Below are 18,674 nucleotides of genomic sequence, written 5' to 3' on the forward strand. Positions count from 1 at the left end.
TTGTTTCAGGTGCCTAAAGCCCAACGGTGCAGCTCTGGAACTGGGCCGAGCAAGAGGCTGCAGCCCACACCCGCAGCGCCCATTGTGACACTGCCTGTCCCTGACCTTCCCCTGTCTGTGTCCCTGACCCCTCTCCAGAGCTGGCACCAGTGCACAGCGCTGCCCAGGCACTGTGAGGAGCAGCACCATGGGGAGAGGCCGTGGAGCTTCCCTGGAGCCCCCGGCCAGGAACGTGCTGCTCGGCCGTGCTGGTGTGCGGGGAGCCCACTCCTCTTGCCCAGGTGAGTGGGATCGTCCCCCAGCAGGGGTGATGCCAAGCAACGCTGCTTGTACCTGGCCAAATGAAGCGCAAAGCCAATCCAGGAAGACAGCACAGCACAGCCTCCGTTTCAGCGGAACTAAAATTCCTCTCCGGCAGCTGCGCTGGCCCATCTCACCACGTCGTGCCACTGGGGCACAGAGACATCACAACAAGGATAGTTAAAGCAAGTGTTCCAAAACTTAGAAGGCTGTGTAACTTACATCTTGAGCTGTTCGCAAAGCATAAAAAAGCACTGTACACAATTCTCTCTAATAAATCTCTCTTAACAACTACCTGCAACATTATGTGTATTTTATTACAAGATGTTAGAACCAGGTGTGTGCTAGAGCAGAGTAATGTGTACCTAATCCAAACACCATTTGAAAGGTCATATAAATGATAACACGATAAGTATCTTTATTTCAAGTATTTCAGTAGAGTGCATGTTTTATGTAAACCACTAAAATTAGCAGAAAAAGCAACTGCTTTAAAAAAAAAACACATGAGGACATTCTACGCAGCTCTCGGGCAGAGTATTTACATAAAAATATTTCACAGATTTCAATACTGGATTGTTTTAAACATTCTCAATATTAAATACAACAGTATTGCTTCTTTCGTAAGTTCTTTATGTACTTTCTTTAAGTATAGCTATTTAATACGGGAGACTGTGGAAAACATTTGTTCATGATTATCCAGAAATACTCTTAAACAAGACTGAAACAAGAGCAGCATGCAAAAATGTATTTAAGGACTATCATCCCAAAATGCTGCTAAAAGCTATTAACCAGTACGTGTTAATTGCCACAGCATTCATATTAATTTTCACTTCAGGCCCGACATTGTGGAATATTTCCCCTGATACATTTTAAACAAAGTTTAATTTAAGGAACTGCTTCTATCAACACTTATGAAAATTAACAGCCAAGCAATTAGCACTCATGAATTATCCCTTCCCCCCATGCTTTCCACAGCATCATTTTTAAAACAGTTGCTGTAAGAGAAATTGTTGGTTTTTAACACATTACTAAAATTGCCCATAAAAAAAATAATACCATTCAGAGGTACCGTTGCTTGCAGTAGGATTTTTAGTATCTATCCAATCGAAATTCATGGTAACCTATTTTTAAATTATCTCCAGTAGTCAAGTAAGCCCACAAAGCCCCTATAAGGTCAGAAAAACTAGAAGACTCTTAAAGTCTTGATTGTCAGCTAGTAATTATGGATTTTGCAATAAAAAAAAATCAAGAAGACTAGTCTGCATGCAGGAAAAGTTTTTTGCCTTGCACATCAAGTTTATTCTAGAGCTGAATGATCCCTTTTTTACATTTTGATTTCAGCTTTCTTCTTTGACTATTTTACATATCTTTGGCATTTAGTTTATTTTTTTCAACAGTCCTGTAGCACTTCAGTGTTTGTTAACATTCTTCTCAGGATGTAAGAGCAGCCATTTGGTGAGAGGCATCTCAAAAACTGAATTGACAAGACACTTGTCAGTTCAAGTGATTAGAATTTCTTAAAGGTGGCAGAGACTACAAAGAAAAATGGATGCGGATGGACTTCAAAGATGACTTCCACAGGAACTGTAAACAGGGGCCTTAACAAGAGTTAGTCATGCAGGATCCTGCAGAGCTAACAGTCGATTCTTGCATGACTTTCCTCTGTCCCAGTAGAACTTGGCAACACTTACTTTTGCTAGTGGTCATGAGGCTGAATAGCTTTGACACTAATACTGTACTAAATCAGTATCCTTTATGACTAATATCTCTGATAAGATTCATCACCCCACTTTCCAGCAACTCACGCAAGTTACACTTGTGATTTGAAAAAAAAGTATTCTGAATTTCTATACAATGAAAAGACATATGTTTATAAAACAATTAATGAAAGCCAACAGGTAATGCTAGACCCTCTTTCTGAATATCAAAATAAAGAAGAGCAAAATAATTAAGGTCTTGATTCTGCAACAAAGCTTACCACTAAAAATCAACAGTCATTATCTAATAATTGTGATTACTCCTGAAAAGAAATGTTAATCTGAATGTTGTGAATCTCACAGTTCTGTCGCTGAAACAAGCGGTTACAACACTTTTGTGTTTCATGGCTGGTACATGGCTATGGCTTTCGACTCTGTCTTATGGTCTGTCTTATTTTCCCAACCTTATCAACAGTCAGCTGGTTGGGACTATAAGCCATCAAAATATGATTTTTCAAATCTTGTAAACAGCAATATAGCTAAACTTACCTATAAAATGTTTGATGATTTAGTTTGCATGCAGATGAAGGAAACCGAAATGGCAACTGATTTCTTAAGCCTTCGAGTAATTTACTATACAAATGACAACTGAATTAATAAATAAGGCTTATTTTCATATGATAATCTTAGCTAGAGTTTGCAAGATTTATTAACCAAGATGTCCAACCCACATGATTTACAAACCATGCAGGCAAGAGTTAGGTTTACATCAACTACATTAAGGAAAAACTTGAATATGCAGGCGTGAGAAGTTATAAGAATGTCTTCTGGTTAGAACTGAAGTTTTACAATGCACATGAAAGCCAGAAGTCTGTCCTGTGTAACCATGTGCCAAGAGTCACCTGAATTCTTGAGCTGATTAGAATGCTTCCAATGTAGTTGCATTTCACAAGCCATATTCTCTAATTTTTCAGTAATTAATGAACTGATCAGAACAGGAAGAAATTAGAGTGCTTTAAAATTTTATTATTTCATAAAATTGCAGAAGTGGTTATGAAAAAGACACTAAATCTGGCAGAAAATGCCTGCAAGATGTAAGCATTTTAATGAATTGGTTGATGTTATTGCATGCAATGTTTTCTTACTTTTAACTGATTAGCTTAAAACAATAAATCAAAGGCTGGGGTGGGGTGGGGCAGGGCAAGGAAGACCCTGCATAGGAAGGTTTTATAGCATCAGGTCAGTTAGGAAGCTAAATTAGTGGTAAGTGGGAACCATTCAGCATGCAGTTGAACCCACATGAACAAAGCTCACATACTGTAGATGAAGAGCTTTCCTGAAGGTTTACCGCAAAACAGGTGTTAGCCAACAAGCTGAAAGCTTACGTTACAATACTCAAATACATGCATATAAAAAGAAGAGCCTGGCTATAATCTCAAAGATTTCAGAGCCGCTGTGATCCCTCGAGTAAATACATAATTAAGTAGGTTGTTTTTTTTTTTTAAAGACATGTTTAATTAGGCCCCTAGCCCCTCCTTATCCCCCCGCCTCTCCCCAATTAGGTATCATTTTCCCAAGAGATACGTGGCTCTGTTAATTATGTAAATAAGTCACGCACTACTCCCTGAAAGAACTGCATTTATCTGAAAAATACTGCTCATATATTATCAATAAAAATAAATACCAGATCAATGGTATTTCATTAAAAACATTTTTTAAAAGAAAAAATGATAATCTGGATGTTTACATTACTGCCTGAAAATACAACAAACTTTATGTAAGTAGAGTAAGTCACTAGCAAACTATAATGTTTCCTCTACATCTCAGATGGTCAAGTAGGTATTAAAAAACAACAGATACAGAAGTCTAGAGAATAAATTTTATGACCACTCTATTGAAAAACTTACCAGAGTAATATAAACAATCTTGTTATAATTAATACAGTCTGTTTATAGTCTAACAAAATGCCAATTCAATTATTTTGGAGAGTTACATAAGTACTTTGATTTCTAAATCACACACAAGCTGATTTATATCACCCTACGCATCACAACTGAGTAACACTGATGTATTTCATTAATATCTGAAACTAATTTGTACAGTACAATTTCCTTCAAATGGAACAATCACCTGCTAAGTATATCAGACAAATATGAAAATTAAGATGTTCATTACAGTCAACTATAATTCATATGAATAAATAAAAAGCAATTTTGATTATCAAAATGGGAGGGAAAGATGCTTAAGTTTCTCAAATTTCTGATAAAAATTCTAGCAAGGATCCCAAATCATGCTCAAGTATTAAATCAACAAGACTGGGACACCATTCAACTATAATAAATTTCCCTTAAAGAAGCGTTGATGTCATTTTTACTTCCACTGTCTGTAACTGTTGGAAGTACATGTAAACATTTGCCAAACTGAAATTTCATGAGGTAAGAACAGCAAGGTATCTTTGTGTTGTCAGAGAAGTAGTGCTATCATTTATTAATGAGGCCAAACATTTTGGAAAACTGAATTAGTATTATACTTACTGGCCCATAGTAGTTGAGGTAAGAATAGAGGCAGCTTTTGCGACATGAACTTCATGGTTTAAAAGTTACCATTCTACAAATACTCTAACTACTTCTAAATACACTAGTGGAGTTACATGTCCGACTTTGCACTTTAAAAATACTTAACATAATATGAAATTCTTCCATCAGAATGGCAATGAAGCTCAAACTTCACACTCTCACAGGATACTCCACAAACAAATCCAACTGAAAACCGATTCATGCAGTATTTATAATTGTTTCAAAACAAACGACACTGATCCACCACAACATTTATATTCCCGTACAGACTTTATGATATAGAAAGAAAATAAAGAGTAACTAGTTTGCATACAAGGAAAGATAGTAATCCACAATTCTGAGCAATAACAAATGCAAGTTCTTAAAGTGAGTGCAGACAAGGAATCAACCTAACCTTCCTAGGTTTGTAATGAACCTCCTTGACTTGTTACATAAATGAGTACTTACACAGAATTACATTCTTTAGTCCTTTTTTTCCCCCACAGATCTTGTCCTGTTGCAGCTATGCTTTTCTACCCTCTAAACAGAGCGTGGATTTTTCCACTATTGTGAGAGCATTTTGAAGATAAAGACAGAACAAACAGTGGAATATTTAGCAAGTGCTGTGATGTGACTAAGCAGAAGAGACTTTCAGAAGTGCCAAATAACCAATCATTCATACAAAGGGTCTCACCATCAACCCTATAGATCTAGAACTCTGCCACACTATACATTTACCTAACAAACCTGCTGGAGGAGAAAAACAGCAAGGTAAGGCACAATTTTGTAATGAAAAGCGGAGAACTGGTTCTACTGAATCTGAATCTATTATGTTTAAGATGAAGAGATGCATGTTTCCAGATAACCACTCCAAAATAACTAAGCCTACTACAAAGACTAATTAACGTTTGAACCAGTAAATGCACACAAGAACTGCCTAAGGCTTATCATCTTCAGGTCAGGGATCACCTGGATATAAGAGAAAAATATCTGTTTTACTTACCTTGCCATCAAATTTTGAGTACTCATTGAAGGGGTTATTCAGCTGTAGTGGACACTGCTCAAGGCGCACAGACAATATTGACTGCTTCCCAGAACATGGGGATTTTACTCTGAAATTCTTTTTTTCAAACAGTGAGCTCAGTTCCTCTGCTGTAGATCAGAAAAGAGATGAGAGTATTGTATTAGGAGATGTACAGAGACTACTGATTACCACAAAAAGATGACATTATAAGAGGGATAACACAAAGTATATATATAAACAGTAAACGCTTTAGCAAGACAGAATCTACCACCACTCTTTTATAGCCCAAAGGTATGAAAATATTAGAAGTTTAAACAATGCTAACATCTGACTGAGGAAAAGATGCATTTTTCCCCAAACAATGAACTCATCACTACAAGATCCACTTGAATTGAGATAAAAATAAAGGTTCAAAAAGAGAATTTGGCAGTTTTGGTCTTTCTGCTTGACTGTTTTTCTTTTTTTCTAAAGAACTGTTGTTTTATCTGCAATAGGCCATGCAATCGCATTTCAAATTGAGCTTGTAACGTGTTATTACACTCCATTACTATACTATAATGGCACTGTGCTGCCAGCAGTGGGCTAGAGACTACATCTGATCCAGAAGAACCCTTCCTTTGGAGTTTACTTCTCATGGTAGACTGGATATGGTCTCCTCTCAAAGTATCAAACCTGCCAACACCATTCAGGACAATTAAAAAAAGCTAAAAAAAAATAATATATATATATATATATATATATAAAAAAACAAAGGTAATATGAGTTAATGGAGTACTTCATGGAGTCTGTGAGGTCTCATAAATGCTTCCATCGTAAAGCTCTTTTCATATGAAGAGACTGCATAGCTGAATTACCAGAAACAGTTTTAACACAAAATTTACAAGAATACTTAAATAAATAAATTAAATTAAATAGGGCTTCTTGTGTTACAAGGACACTACAAAATCAGGACAGAGCCTGGGGTGTTTTAGCATTATTAATACCAATGGGTCTCATCTGCAAGAAACTGTGACTGAATCTGGACAAGTTTTCTCCACATCTGCTCTAGGAGCAAAGAACCCCCAAACTCAATCAATCATTAACTGAGAACCAACACCAGTTCTCCTGGACTGACCCTGCTCTGCATTCGTGCATTTGGATTCTCTCACCTCTCAAAGATTTACGTGTTGCCCCTCCAGGGAAATGAAAACGCTCCTAAGGCAGACTGACTAGGGACTCCATCTACAGGGAGCTGATTCATTTCTTAAACTGTGAAATTAAAACTTGTCAGATTATAGCTACTCAAAAACACAATTTATTTTACCAGCCTGAAAATTCAGGCAGCTGGCAAACGTGTTAAATATTTGTGCTAACAGATACCTAACAGTCTTGTGAGAGGCTGTGATTAACCAAAAAAGTTTGATTAAATGCTTTTTAAAAATATGGCAACACCACTAGGGATTCTGTGTGTTTTGTGTTTTTTTTTGGGTCACAAACTTACCTTTGTTAAAAACAAACAAACAAATAAAAACCTACCAACCAAACAACAACAATCAACTACAATTGTGCTAGAGCATTACCCCTACCTGGTATTTCTCATCCTTTTTTTTGGATTGAAAATAACGGTCTCATCCACTACGTTTTGGATTGAGAATAATGGATTTAATGGCTCAAGTGAACAAGTAAGTGTTTTAGTCTCTACGGAAACATTAAGATGATTTGCTTATTGTTTCCTTTTTTGGGATGTGCAAAAAAAGGATCTTGAAAATTATTCTGCATTCATTAGTGACATCTGTTTTGCTTTGAGTTTTGTATAGCTTTCACGCAAGTCAAATACCTTACGTGACAGAAGAGTTAGCTTTAACTGCATCATTTTAATTTATTTATTGAAAGTAAGCCTTTCTGTTATTCTGTGCATGTTTTTTGTTTGAACTTGTGGTTTTGTTAGCTATCAAAGTTACTATATATGGGCTGAAGTCTGAGGTTTTTGAATGACTCTGTCAGTATGTTGCGAATTCACATTCTATTTGTTCCTAAATGAACGAATGGAAGATGAAGATACAATGATTTAGTATTTGCTTTCATAGGCTAATCTAAAAATACCTTGCATTTTTTAAAAGAGTAACCTTTTCCTATGTATATCAACATTTGGTTTGTAGGACCCACAAACTGCTTTACTAAGATAGCAAGACCTCTATACGACATGAAGCTGAGATGTTATTTTCATTCTACTGACAAAGCACTGATGCACATTAAGCTAAAGTGAACTGGTGGCACAGCTGAGCAAAAAAGACCTCCGATGTGTTCCACTTCACTTCCATTCAGTCAGTGCCCCTGGAGCATCTTTGTATTTGTTAGTCCCCTGACCAACTCCAAACGCACATAGTTTTTCTACAGCCTCCTCTCTCAAATTCATTCCTTTCACAAGGCAAGTGGCTTGTCTCATGATGGCAGGCAGACAGATAAGTACAAAATACTTATCTTATTTCTTATTACCGTACACAAAATTACTCGTCTCTCACTTCCCTTTACCCTGCTTAGTAGACTTTTTATTTATGTATATAGCAATAAAAAAAGAATCACAAAGGATATGCATTTACCTAACACCTCAAATTACGACTACATATCCACCTCCAGGACAATGCAAACGCTAGTAAGAGTTTCCTTTTACAGCAGGGCATCTCTCTGTGACGAGTTATCTATGGAGATGATGCTATCAGACTAATGCAGTACAAAAGAGCAACCTTCCGGCGTCCTTCTAGTTTGCAAGATGTCAGCCATAAGCTTGACTTTGTCTAAAGCTCAGATAAACAGTTGGAAGAAGACAGCCAAATTCCCCCACGTGAGAACTGCTGCATCTATTGTTACTGCTTTAATGTGTATTTACCAATAATGCTGAACTCAAGGAACAGAACAGACAGCATCTCACACACAGAACAAAAAGGAAGACATAGATGATATGTCTTAAAGCTTCTCTTTTTCCTAGCCTATTACTACTGTGTTGCTCTTCATGCAAATTAGTGAAGAAACATGAAGAACCTCAGTTACTAAGCTGAGAAAGAAAATCAATTCTGCCAATAAAGAGAGATACCAAGCGCCTGGAGTTTTTACGTAATTTATTTTTTTATTTAAATTTGATCTGCAGCAGGGAGGTACTGATCCATCTGCCTGCTTCTTCAGTGGCAAACGAAAGCCCAGCACAATTTTACAGAGCAGGACACCTCCTTCGCTGCTGGTTGATGCATCATGTTTATCTTCAAGGGAATGCGCAAAAGGAACTAAATGTCATGGTGGAGCCTACGTGAAAAAGAAAACACACAGACAGGAGGAAACTAGAATCTGAGTGTAATTTGGATATTTCTGCAAAGGAGTATCAAGCAGTTAAATCAGGAAAAAAAGAATTGCATCACCAATGGTCAAACGTTACAAAAATATTGACCAAAGAGTTTGAGGTTATGGCAGATTAAACTTTAAAACGTACAGCTCTGGTTACAGAAATAAAGGCAGAAACATTTCACAACGCATTACTAGAGTATCAAACATAGCTGAACACTGTACTAAGGATTAGTGCAACCGGGTTGCTCATGTGAGCAGCTTTGTTCACTCCTCTAAAAAGGGATGCTATAGAACTGGAAAAGGCTCTGCAAATGACAGCCAGGAAGATACAAGGATTTAGGCAAAAAAAAGGAGATTACATGGGGACCTCATTAAGATATACACAAATTTTGAAAGAAGTAGGCATGACAGACCACACAAAGGTTGAATGTATGTCAAATACAACAGGAATAGATACTAGCTTGAGCTATGAAATAAGAGAACTGAGACAGATTTTTAATTTCATAATTACAATTCAAGCTATGTAGAACACCCAGTCAGAAACACTTCATTATATAACAGTAAAAAAAAAAAAAAAAGCAGCATATTCTTGTAGAAGTTACTGATACTAGTATAAGCTAAGACAGCATTTATTATGCTTTTGTTTAAGTAGATTGCATATAGACTTCCCCCTCATGCAGAGAAGTGACCACAAAAAATCTATAAATATAATTTCTAAGAAATTCCTCCTTACTGTGTAGACCAAATACCTCTGGAACAGTAAGAAAACCGTAACTTGTATGGAGATGTTGATCCTGCATTTTGAATGCAGACACTTGCCAATCAGGTACCCTACAGCAACAATAGTGTGTCCTGTTACTTAAATATCTCACAGTAACACTAAAATCTTTCCTGTTGCCACTTCTTGCTCACTGAGATAATAACAGTATGAGAAGATAATGTTGTTACAAGATGACAGAACACACAAACACTGTATTAACAACTTACATTACAAAAAAAAAAAAAAAAAAGCAGCCACTCTAACTAGTTCAAACCAGCAAACTAAATTTTAAAAATTTAATCTTTACTTTGCCTTTATTAATAATTTGGAATGCCCCAGTCATAGCTTAAAACAAATGGGAAGCCTGTGCCCCCCCCCCCCCCAAACAACAAACCATGGGAAGAGCATAACTGGGGAATGGAAGGCAAAACCAGTAACTGGTATTTTCTTTATGCCTTGAAAGTTGAAGTGAAAATTACAAACTGGAAATGCTGTAACCACCAAAAGCAGAAATAAAAACAGTAGGATAATAGAAGATCTTTTCTTCTTACCTGAGTAAGAAGTATTTCTGTCTTTCCACTGAACATTTTTGCATTTTATTTGATTTTGTCTCTCTTTCCGCAGACGTTCTAGTCTCTGAGCTTGAAAAGAAATATTATAACTATAAGTTTGTCAATGAAAGTTTACTATAAACAAAGACATAATTAACTACCTTTATATGAATAAAGATGTTTTATACTGCATGTGTAGGGGAAAAAGTCATAAAATTTTAAAGGTGGCACCCCTGAAAAGCAAATACCAACAAAAACATGAAAATGTTCTTGATTTATAATTGAAATTAGAGGATATAAAACATTAATAGAGATCATAAAGATAGTATTAACATGGAAGAGAATAATAAAATGTGAAAACTTCTGTGATTAATATGACATTTCATTATATAAATCATTAATAACGGTCTTAAAGGAATTTTAATGCACAAATGAACTGAAGTGAATATTACATTACAGGAATAAAATTACTGTTATGAATTACTCTACCCGTTTCAAAAATTAAAGATAAATGAACTCAGACTAGACTATTAAAGTTTTAAATATAAAATCCTTTATCTAAAAATCATGAAAATTATAAAATGTCAAAGCTATATAAATTAGCATAGCTTTTTCTTCAGTGTGCTGAAACAGTTTATAGGTAGTAAAATAAATGATTTGTATCTTCACAACATTAGTCAAATCTTAAAATGAATATAATATTTCTTTACGTGTATTTTGACTCCATCTTCAAAACAGGGTTTGAAAACAGCCTCAAGTAGTTGCAATACCAAAGAACTTAGAGGCCAGGGTACCAGACAATACCTTCGATCATCTTTTTGTTGACTGTCTCCTGAGAGAGATCTCCCTGTTAACTAAACCTGGGAGCAGCTACCCAAACAATGACCCCAGGAATTAACCGAGTTATAAAGGTACACTCAGAATAAGAAAGAAGATTAGACCGGAAAGTAGGACTAATGATGTTGATCACTGAAGGAAACAATTTACTGGATATATTAGCAATTTTGATGTATTGAGATAATTCATTAACTAAAATGGGTTTTTAGAAGAGATTCTAAAATACTAAATTACTCTGACAATTTTTAGATACAATTTGAGTTTCCTGAGCCACTTCACCAATTAAGACAGGGTTAATAAATATTTTCTATTCTTTCTACTGTTCTTATTTTTCATTTAGCCCTTGAAATGACCTGTGGACAGAAATAAATCTGCCATTTCCACCACCCCCCCCCCAAAAAAAAAAAAAAAAAAAAGTATCAATGTGGTAACTGATGAAAAAATGTTAAAATTCTTCACAAACTTTGAAGTTTAACAGCTGCAATGAGCAGCTGAAGGTACAGACACAAATGGGGACTTCAGCACCTATTTCCCATGGACACGAGGTCGGTGCCTAAATTCCTCTGTGCATCTTACTGTTCCTTAAATAAGGAACGTAGCATCCCTGCTTATGAGTGGAAATATTGGGTAAACCACTACTGCAGTATAGATATTCTATTCTGAAAGAAATGCCTTTTCCTTCCCCCCCTCTAATTACTGTCCTGACTGAAGTTCAAAATCACCTCCCAAAACCCTTTCTTCCTAAATGGGCGGGACTCCGTGAAACATCCATTTTAAATAGGAATCTAACAGACAAAGGAAAACACAAGAACAAAAATGAGATCGAGGCATGTTTTCATCCTGTTTGGAGGCCGCCATCAGCAGCTCGCCCTTCCAGAGCAGGCCTTGGCCAGGGGGCAGAGATGGGATGATCAGATCAGTACCCACGTTAGGAGTTGGAATTATTCGGGGTTCGTTCTCAAAAGCACGTCAGCCTGACAGCTTTCTGTGTGAAACATGCCACCGACATAGCGTCGTCTCAGCTAGATGAGCCTTTGTTTCCAGTCACATGGATGGGGGAAGATGTTTCTTTCCCCTACTTGTAACACCTTGCACAGACCTGTCTCAGCTTTACTTTTTTTTTTTTTTTTTCCTTAGTATGGCAGTGTCAAGGCAGTGAGGGGATGGAGCCAAGAGCCAGAAGACCCCATGACCCATCCGACTCCTGCAGAAAAGGAGGAAAAATGCAATGGTAGACAATAGCTGCACTCTGCCAGCACACGGCGTGCAATACCAGAACGTGTCTCACCCATTGTGCATCCCATTCAAGTCTTAGGGCATAATTTTGATACTGGGATGCATATAAAATTCATTTCCAAATCAGCATATCTGCACAAGATCTACTTAATAGCCAATGCTTCTATAGCCTCTCAGATGTGCTGACTCTTCTGCAGTAACCTGTTATTTCTATAATTTATCAAACAGATACAACGCTCGTAAGGTGCTTAATAATAAAAGGCAACGTACTTTACAATAGCTTTGCAAAAGATAATAAGAAGTTATACTCCATCCAAAAACAACAGTAAAAGACAAAACAATTATATTTAGGACTGTATAAAAACCAGGAGAATAAAGAGCTAACATGTTAAAAAAAAAAACTACCACTACTACCTGTTGATATGCAAAATTACACTATCTTCATTTCTTTCCACATGTAAAAACTTTTTTTAACTGCTTTTCAGAGAACAAACATTCCTGCTCTTCCTAAATCTACTCAGGTAGCTACAGATTCCATTAAAAAAATGTCCTTATGTTTACAGATTTTAGGAGCAAAAATTGGAGGTTTCACAGGTAATGAGTTTTCATGCTTGAGACATACAGACCCCTGGTTTTATGTATGAGACACAGTCAATATTCCGAAAACTACACAGCTACAGAGTGAGCGTAACATTTGTGTTTGATACTATTTTGGTTACAGAATAAGAGATAAGGTTAATTTAAATGATTTCCCTTTAACATACTTAACAGCAGATCAATTTTTGTTCTGAACTATTCCAACTGCTTTTTTTTTTTTCCACACCACTAAAACTCAGTTAATCCTAGCACAACAGCAGCCATTTTTCAATAGTAGTAGCATTATTAAAGGACACTTTGCTATTATTCTTCATAAATAAAAGATGTTTTGAAATGGAGCTGAATAATAGTTTATTAGGGAAAACTCACAGTTATTCAATGTCTTTTACTAGTATCCAGACAAAAAAAACACACTTGTAGATAAGATCTTTCTTTTTTGAAACAAACTTCACCAAACCTAGAAATGAACGTTATGAAGCATAATTTAAAAACATTTTCAAATAGTGACAGCACACATCAAATTAGCTCCTAATTTCAGACAGTAAACATCTTGCTTATGGCAAGAAGCATGTAATATGTCCTTTACATATGAGTATATGTGTACCTTAATATACACACATTTTCTTCCATCAAGAACTTCTAAGTACTTGATTACTGCAAAAAGCATTTATATAAAAAACAAATAGCTTTCTATTTACTTTATTCTTCTTCCTTTATTTTTGAAAAGGGTTCAGTAGTGATCAGCCTGCATTTTTGTAGGCTTTTTTCCCCATTTTAAATCATCAGCTGATCGCCTTGATAATTGAATTAGGTTCCTGGTTGTATCAGCACACATGATAGAACATAAAAGACATTCCACATGAAAGAAGGCAAAAAAATGGCTCCCCATTGGGCTGAGTTTTTTTTAACCTTTATTTCAGAATATGACACTAACTGGAAACTGAAACAGTTTCAAAACATAATTTAAATGGAGATTATTTCATCAGTCTACTTGGTGGAATCAAAAAATCTTTGGAGCAATTCCAAAAATTTTTAATCTTTGCTTCTCCTTCCTTATAAACTGTAACATCAACTGAGCTAAACAAATCTTCATGGACAATGCTGGACAATCTGGCACATTAAACTTCTCAACATGCCTTCGAGTCAGTTGCAGCTACATCTCCAGCTTATTTCCGAATGTAACTCATGAGAACAAAGGATCAGTGCTCTGTCTTCTCTGCAAGTTTTGACAAATTCTTATTTGTAAAAGGTATTACTAAGTATCTCATACCATACATTTCACTTGTTAGGCAGAGCACAGATGTTTTTTCTGAGCTCTAGGTGGTGTTATAATACCTTCAGAAATAATTTGGAAAAATAGGATGTACTGTGACAGAAATAAAGAGATCAGTATTAACCACCCAATAGCAACCATTTCATACATATTCAATATTGCAGAATCTTTGCACTTCGCATTATTTGGGTATAAGTAGAAATCTAAGTATTCCTAACAACAAATGGGATGGTTTTCTTCACATCGAGACAAACGGACCATATTTTGGAAAGGTGCACATCCTCCTTAGACTTACTAATTGGTAACTTAAATCCTAGCTCAAAGATTTTCTCAGATATAAGACTTCAAAAGACAAAATACAGACAAATCATTCACTTCATTGCCTCACAAACTTCATTCCTCTCTTTTATAACAAATAGATTTGATGCATCACTAGGTAGATTTTTCTCAGAAAAGAACGATCCTGTTCAAGAGTTAACACCCCTCCAGACATTAACAATAGAAATATCAAAGACTGTTCATGTACTTTGGATTTAGACTTGATGTCTTTACAAGTTAATTTTTTTTAATATATAAAACTGACTACCTCAATGTTCCTCTGTACATGATTAAGTAAAATAGCAATTAAAATTCAGTTGACAGCACACTAAAGTATCTGAATCATAACACGTCCTTTTACAAAAAGGGTCTCTACCTTACAAAAGGAAAACTTTAGCAGGTCTCTAGCTAGTCATGCTCTGATTTGCCCATGCATACCATACCAACAGAAACTGAATTTAAAAGGCCAACATTGTTTCTGCAGCAAATATCACTTACCTGTGTTTGATCGTCTTCTAATTCCAAAGTCCCAGCTTGAGGTAATATCGACTGATTGGGAATATACATAGCCCTGAGTCTCACCGTTGCTTCCCTGTGTTTCTGAACCACTGTCCCCATAGGTTGACGAGGGATTAAACTTCTCCAGGTCGACATCATGATCTATCAGGACCATTTCACACATCCCTGTGTCATCACTGGTCACGTGTGACTGCCGAATATGAGCAAGTATAATTGTTGGGTTGTCCAGGAAAGCCATTCTGTACACAGGACCACCACTTCACTGTACTATCTTCTCTCCATCTTGTTCCATGGACACTGTACCTAGAAATGCAACGAACACAGCACTTAGGGAAACCCGAACAAATAAACAAAACAAAAAAATCACAACCAAACACTGAACCAAGATGGATCATATTCTGGATGCATAAAATCTTACTCAATTTTGTACAGAGAACTATTTTAATTCTGCTCCAGTTTAAGTTATGCTGCTTGCTGAGATCCATTTAAAGAACGGTGCTTTTGGAGGACAGCTTGCAACCCGAATCCCAAGAGCACCAAACAAAACAGCTCCAGACAGCTCTCCTTGCTTTCCAAGGGACGGCTGCTATAAGGTGAAATATTCTAAGTACTACACACAGAAGGATGGGAAGAACGTACACAAAATAAACAGTTGCCCATTAACAATAATAAATTTATAAAAACAGGATTTTGAATTTCCTTTCACCCGTTTTAAGAGCATTTGTTTTCCTTCTGCCTCTGCAACTACTTGATTACCTGATTCCAGCCCCTTCAGAATTTAGATTTCCAGGACAGACTTTAAACATGAAGAGATTCATATCTCAGGGCTGAACATTGCACGCCCGCTGCTGCGCGGTGCTTCGTGCAGGACAAGCGCTGCAATACAGACAGAGCTCTGTGAGCACACACCGCCCGCCTGAATTCCTGAACACTTCAACAACACCAGTTACCTTACAAAACAAAGCAGGTAAAACAAACAACCCCCCACTCAACCAGTTGCCCCATTTTACTGTAGCTGAGGATTTACAGTTATTTCATCTAATTCAAGTCCAGGCTGCCTCAGACGGAGCAGCTGCCCGGGCCTCCCGTTTCCACCACCTGCACGGGCCGGCACGAGCACTTGTGCGGCTGAGGCGGGCCAGGGCACAGCAGTGTCCTGCTGGCAACCAACCCAAAAAGCAAAGGTGGTGCTCGCTGCCAGGCTCATTTGTGAAGAGCTGTACGACAGCAGCACGGCGGGGCACAGGCCGCAGGAGAGCCGGGGTCCCCCACCAGCAGCAGGGCTCAGGGGGGCTGCTGGGGTTTGGACCTCAGCTCTTGGGGTCAAGCAAGCCCAGAAGCGAGCCCCAGAAGTTCAGAATCACCACTGCTTTTCTAATCATTTGCGTATCTCTGAACAAAAGTTTATGCCAGCTATAGAACTAAATGTAGCAATTTAGTATTTTAAACATAAAAACCAGAAAACCCTATCGTTACTGTTTGAAAAACATCTGTCAGCAAAAGGGAAATCAAATTTAAATCCCCAAGTAGTATCCCATGGAAATCTGGTAAAGGCGGCTGGCCTTTCCTTGGTGGATTTTAACAGAACAAAGTGAAAGAAAGCATGAGCCAGGCTTGTTCCAGGACCAAATGCATTCATAATTTTCGCCTAGGCTTCCAAGGCAAGAGGTACATATTCATAGAAGGAGCCTCGCTACGCAGCTTCTGCATTTAGCTGAAAATAACAGCAATACTTTATTTGCGTACCCATTTAATCAGAGCTAAAGCTACATTTTGAAGATACATTGCAAGACTGCAAGCAGCAAATTCACCACCTCTGCTAGTGTCCTCCCCCCAGCAAACAGCAGCACCCAGCAGCCAGAGCATTCAGCAAGCAGAGAATTTGATCCGCCACCATCTCGGGTCTGCGTCCTCCCTTGGCCACAAGTGCTGCCGTTTCTTTTCTGAGAGACCTCGTCTTTTCCATTTAAAAACAAAAAAAATGGAAGAACTCAGAAGTATTTTATTAAGCAACAGACCCAGCAGCAAGCAGGAACTCAATAAGAGAACGGTAGAGAAATCAAGCTGGCGTGCAGCTCGTTATGAACAGGCTGCCCCCATCCCTCTCGGTGAGTTATGCCTCCAGCTCAGGGCACCGTGCTGGCACCCCCGGGGCTGGCCGGGCCCACCCGACCCGGTGCTGAGCCGGCCGCGATCGCCGCCTGCCGCAGCTCTCCAGGGGCCGCACCGAGCCCACGTCCTATTTTTTATTTTCTGACTATTTCTATTCGGGAAAGTAGGCCTGCCCTCCCTGAGGGCCCCCCCTCGCCCTCAAAGCGAGGGGCCACGAGGCAAACATCCTCGCCGCAGCGCACGTGCCGGGGGCCCGCGAGCTGTGAGGGTGCGACCAGCGCCGTGCGGCACCCAGGGGACCAACACGACCGAGCACGGACGTCCAGAACGCTGTGTGCATGACACTGCTCACACACCGCTCATCAGGAAAAGGCCACGCTTACCTGCACGCTGTAAGAACTTGTTCAAATACACAACTGCCTTCGGCTTCTAAAAGGTCTGCAAACTCCCAATCAAAAATTACTGCTGCCCCATCAATGTGTCATATAAATGTTGGCATGTTAATTGTGTATTTATAAGATTGTTAATGGTTAGTTAATTTACCTCCCACACTATTATTGTACTTGAAATGATTTAATGTCTGCTAAGGGAGTTAACAACATGTAACAGCAGATGCGAGATTTTTACCTTTATACTCTGCACCCCGACTTCGTGCCATTAGCAGTCCGTGTGCTCAATTACCCGAGCTTCTTTACAATTTTACATACGCAATCACTTTTCCCATAAACATGGACAGTGAAAAGCAGTCAGAAATTCTGTTTAAAAGTCTAAAGTTTAATGCAAACACATTTTTCTCCCTCCTCTTCAGAATTTCCAAAAGAATACATCTCAATAAAGTGACATTAACTGAAAATTCGATGAATATTTCACACCCCTCAAAAAAAAGAAATCAGTCCTCAAAATTTAATTTAGATTTTTACACCATACCTTTGTATTAGAATTGTGTAGATAGCAAAGTGGTTCCTCCTTTTGATAAAAGCAAAATTAGATAGCACAGATCTGGTCAGAGGAATGATGACAGGAAAAGGTTTCAAAGAACCAAAGCTCAGCTTTGCAAACCTTTATATGAACACCTTTATGCCTCTATGTCATCAGTTCCAGCAAAATCGCAGATATGAGATCAATTTTTGGAGCTACTCAGCTCTGCCAGCACGCAGCCATTTCTGCGTTCCTCATGCCCACACGCCGTTATCACACCCGCAGGCAGGAGCTTACACAAGTCAGGGGCTTCCTGAGCACCACCAACTTACACATTCCTCAATCATAAACAAAAAGTAAACGTTCTTTTAACACTTGCAGTATATAAATATTATACTACCACTAAATAGAATACTTTGCAGACAGCTGCCAAGTGCACTGTGCGAAGACTGGAAGTGAGAGGAGCCCTGTGAAACCTCTGCAGCCTTACCAGTACTTCTGTATGACATGATATACAGTTCAGTGCTGTGATGATATACGACTTATCAGCAAACACCTTCCGTGATTCATCACACGGGTGGACAGACCCAAATCGGCCCCTCACTTTGTTCTCGATCTTTATTATTCATCTGTCTTAGTCTCTGCACATTATCTAATCAGCA

General features: G+C 38.0%; 1 protein-coding gene across 1 annotated transcript in view; it reads right to left on the reverse strand.

Moving 5' to 3' along the window:
- MAPKAP1 (MAPK associated protein 1) overlaps window positions 1-18,674 on the reverse strand; it is a 101,556-nt gene that overhangs the window by 76,743 nt on the left and 6,139 nt on the right. The window contains exons 2-4 of the mRNA XM_084298860.1: window positions 14,962-15,285; window positions 10,203-10,292; window positions 5,556-5,704 (exon numbers count right to left, since the gene is read on the reverse strand). Of these exons, the coding sequence (XP_084154986.1) occupies window positions 5,556-5,704; window positions 10,203-10,292; window positions 14,962-15,220 (498 nt within the window). The 5' untranslated portion in view covers window positions 15,221-15,285. The remainder of the gene's footprint in view (window positions 1-5,555; window positions 5,705-10,202; window positions 10,293-14,961; window positions 15,286-18,674) is intronic.

Source organism: Netta rufina, assembly GCF_964035555.1.
Source record: "Netta rufina genome assembly, chromosome: 20".
NCBI lineage: Eukaryota > Metazoa > Chordata > Aves > Anseriformes > Anatidae > Netta > Netta rufina.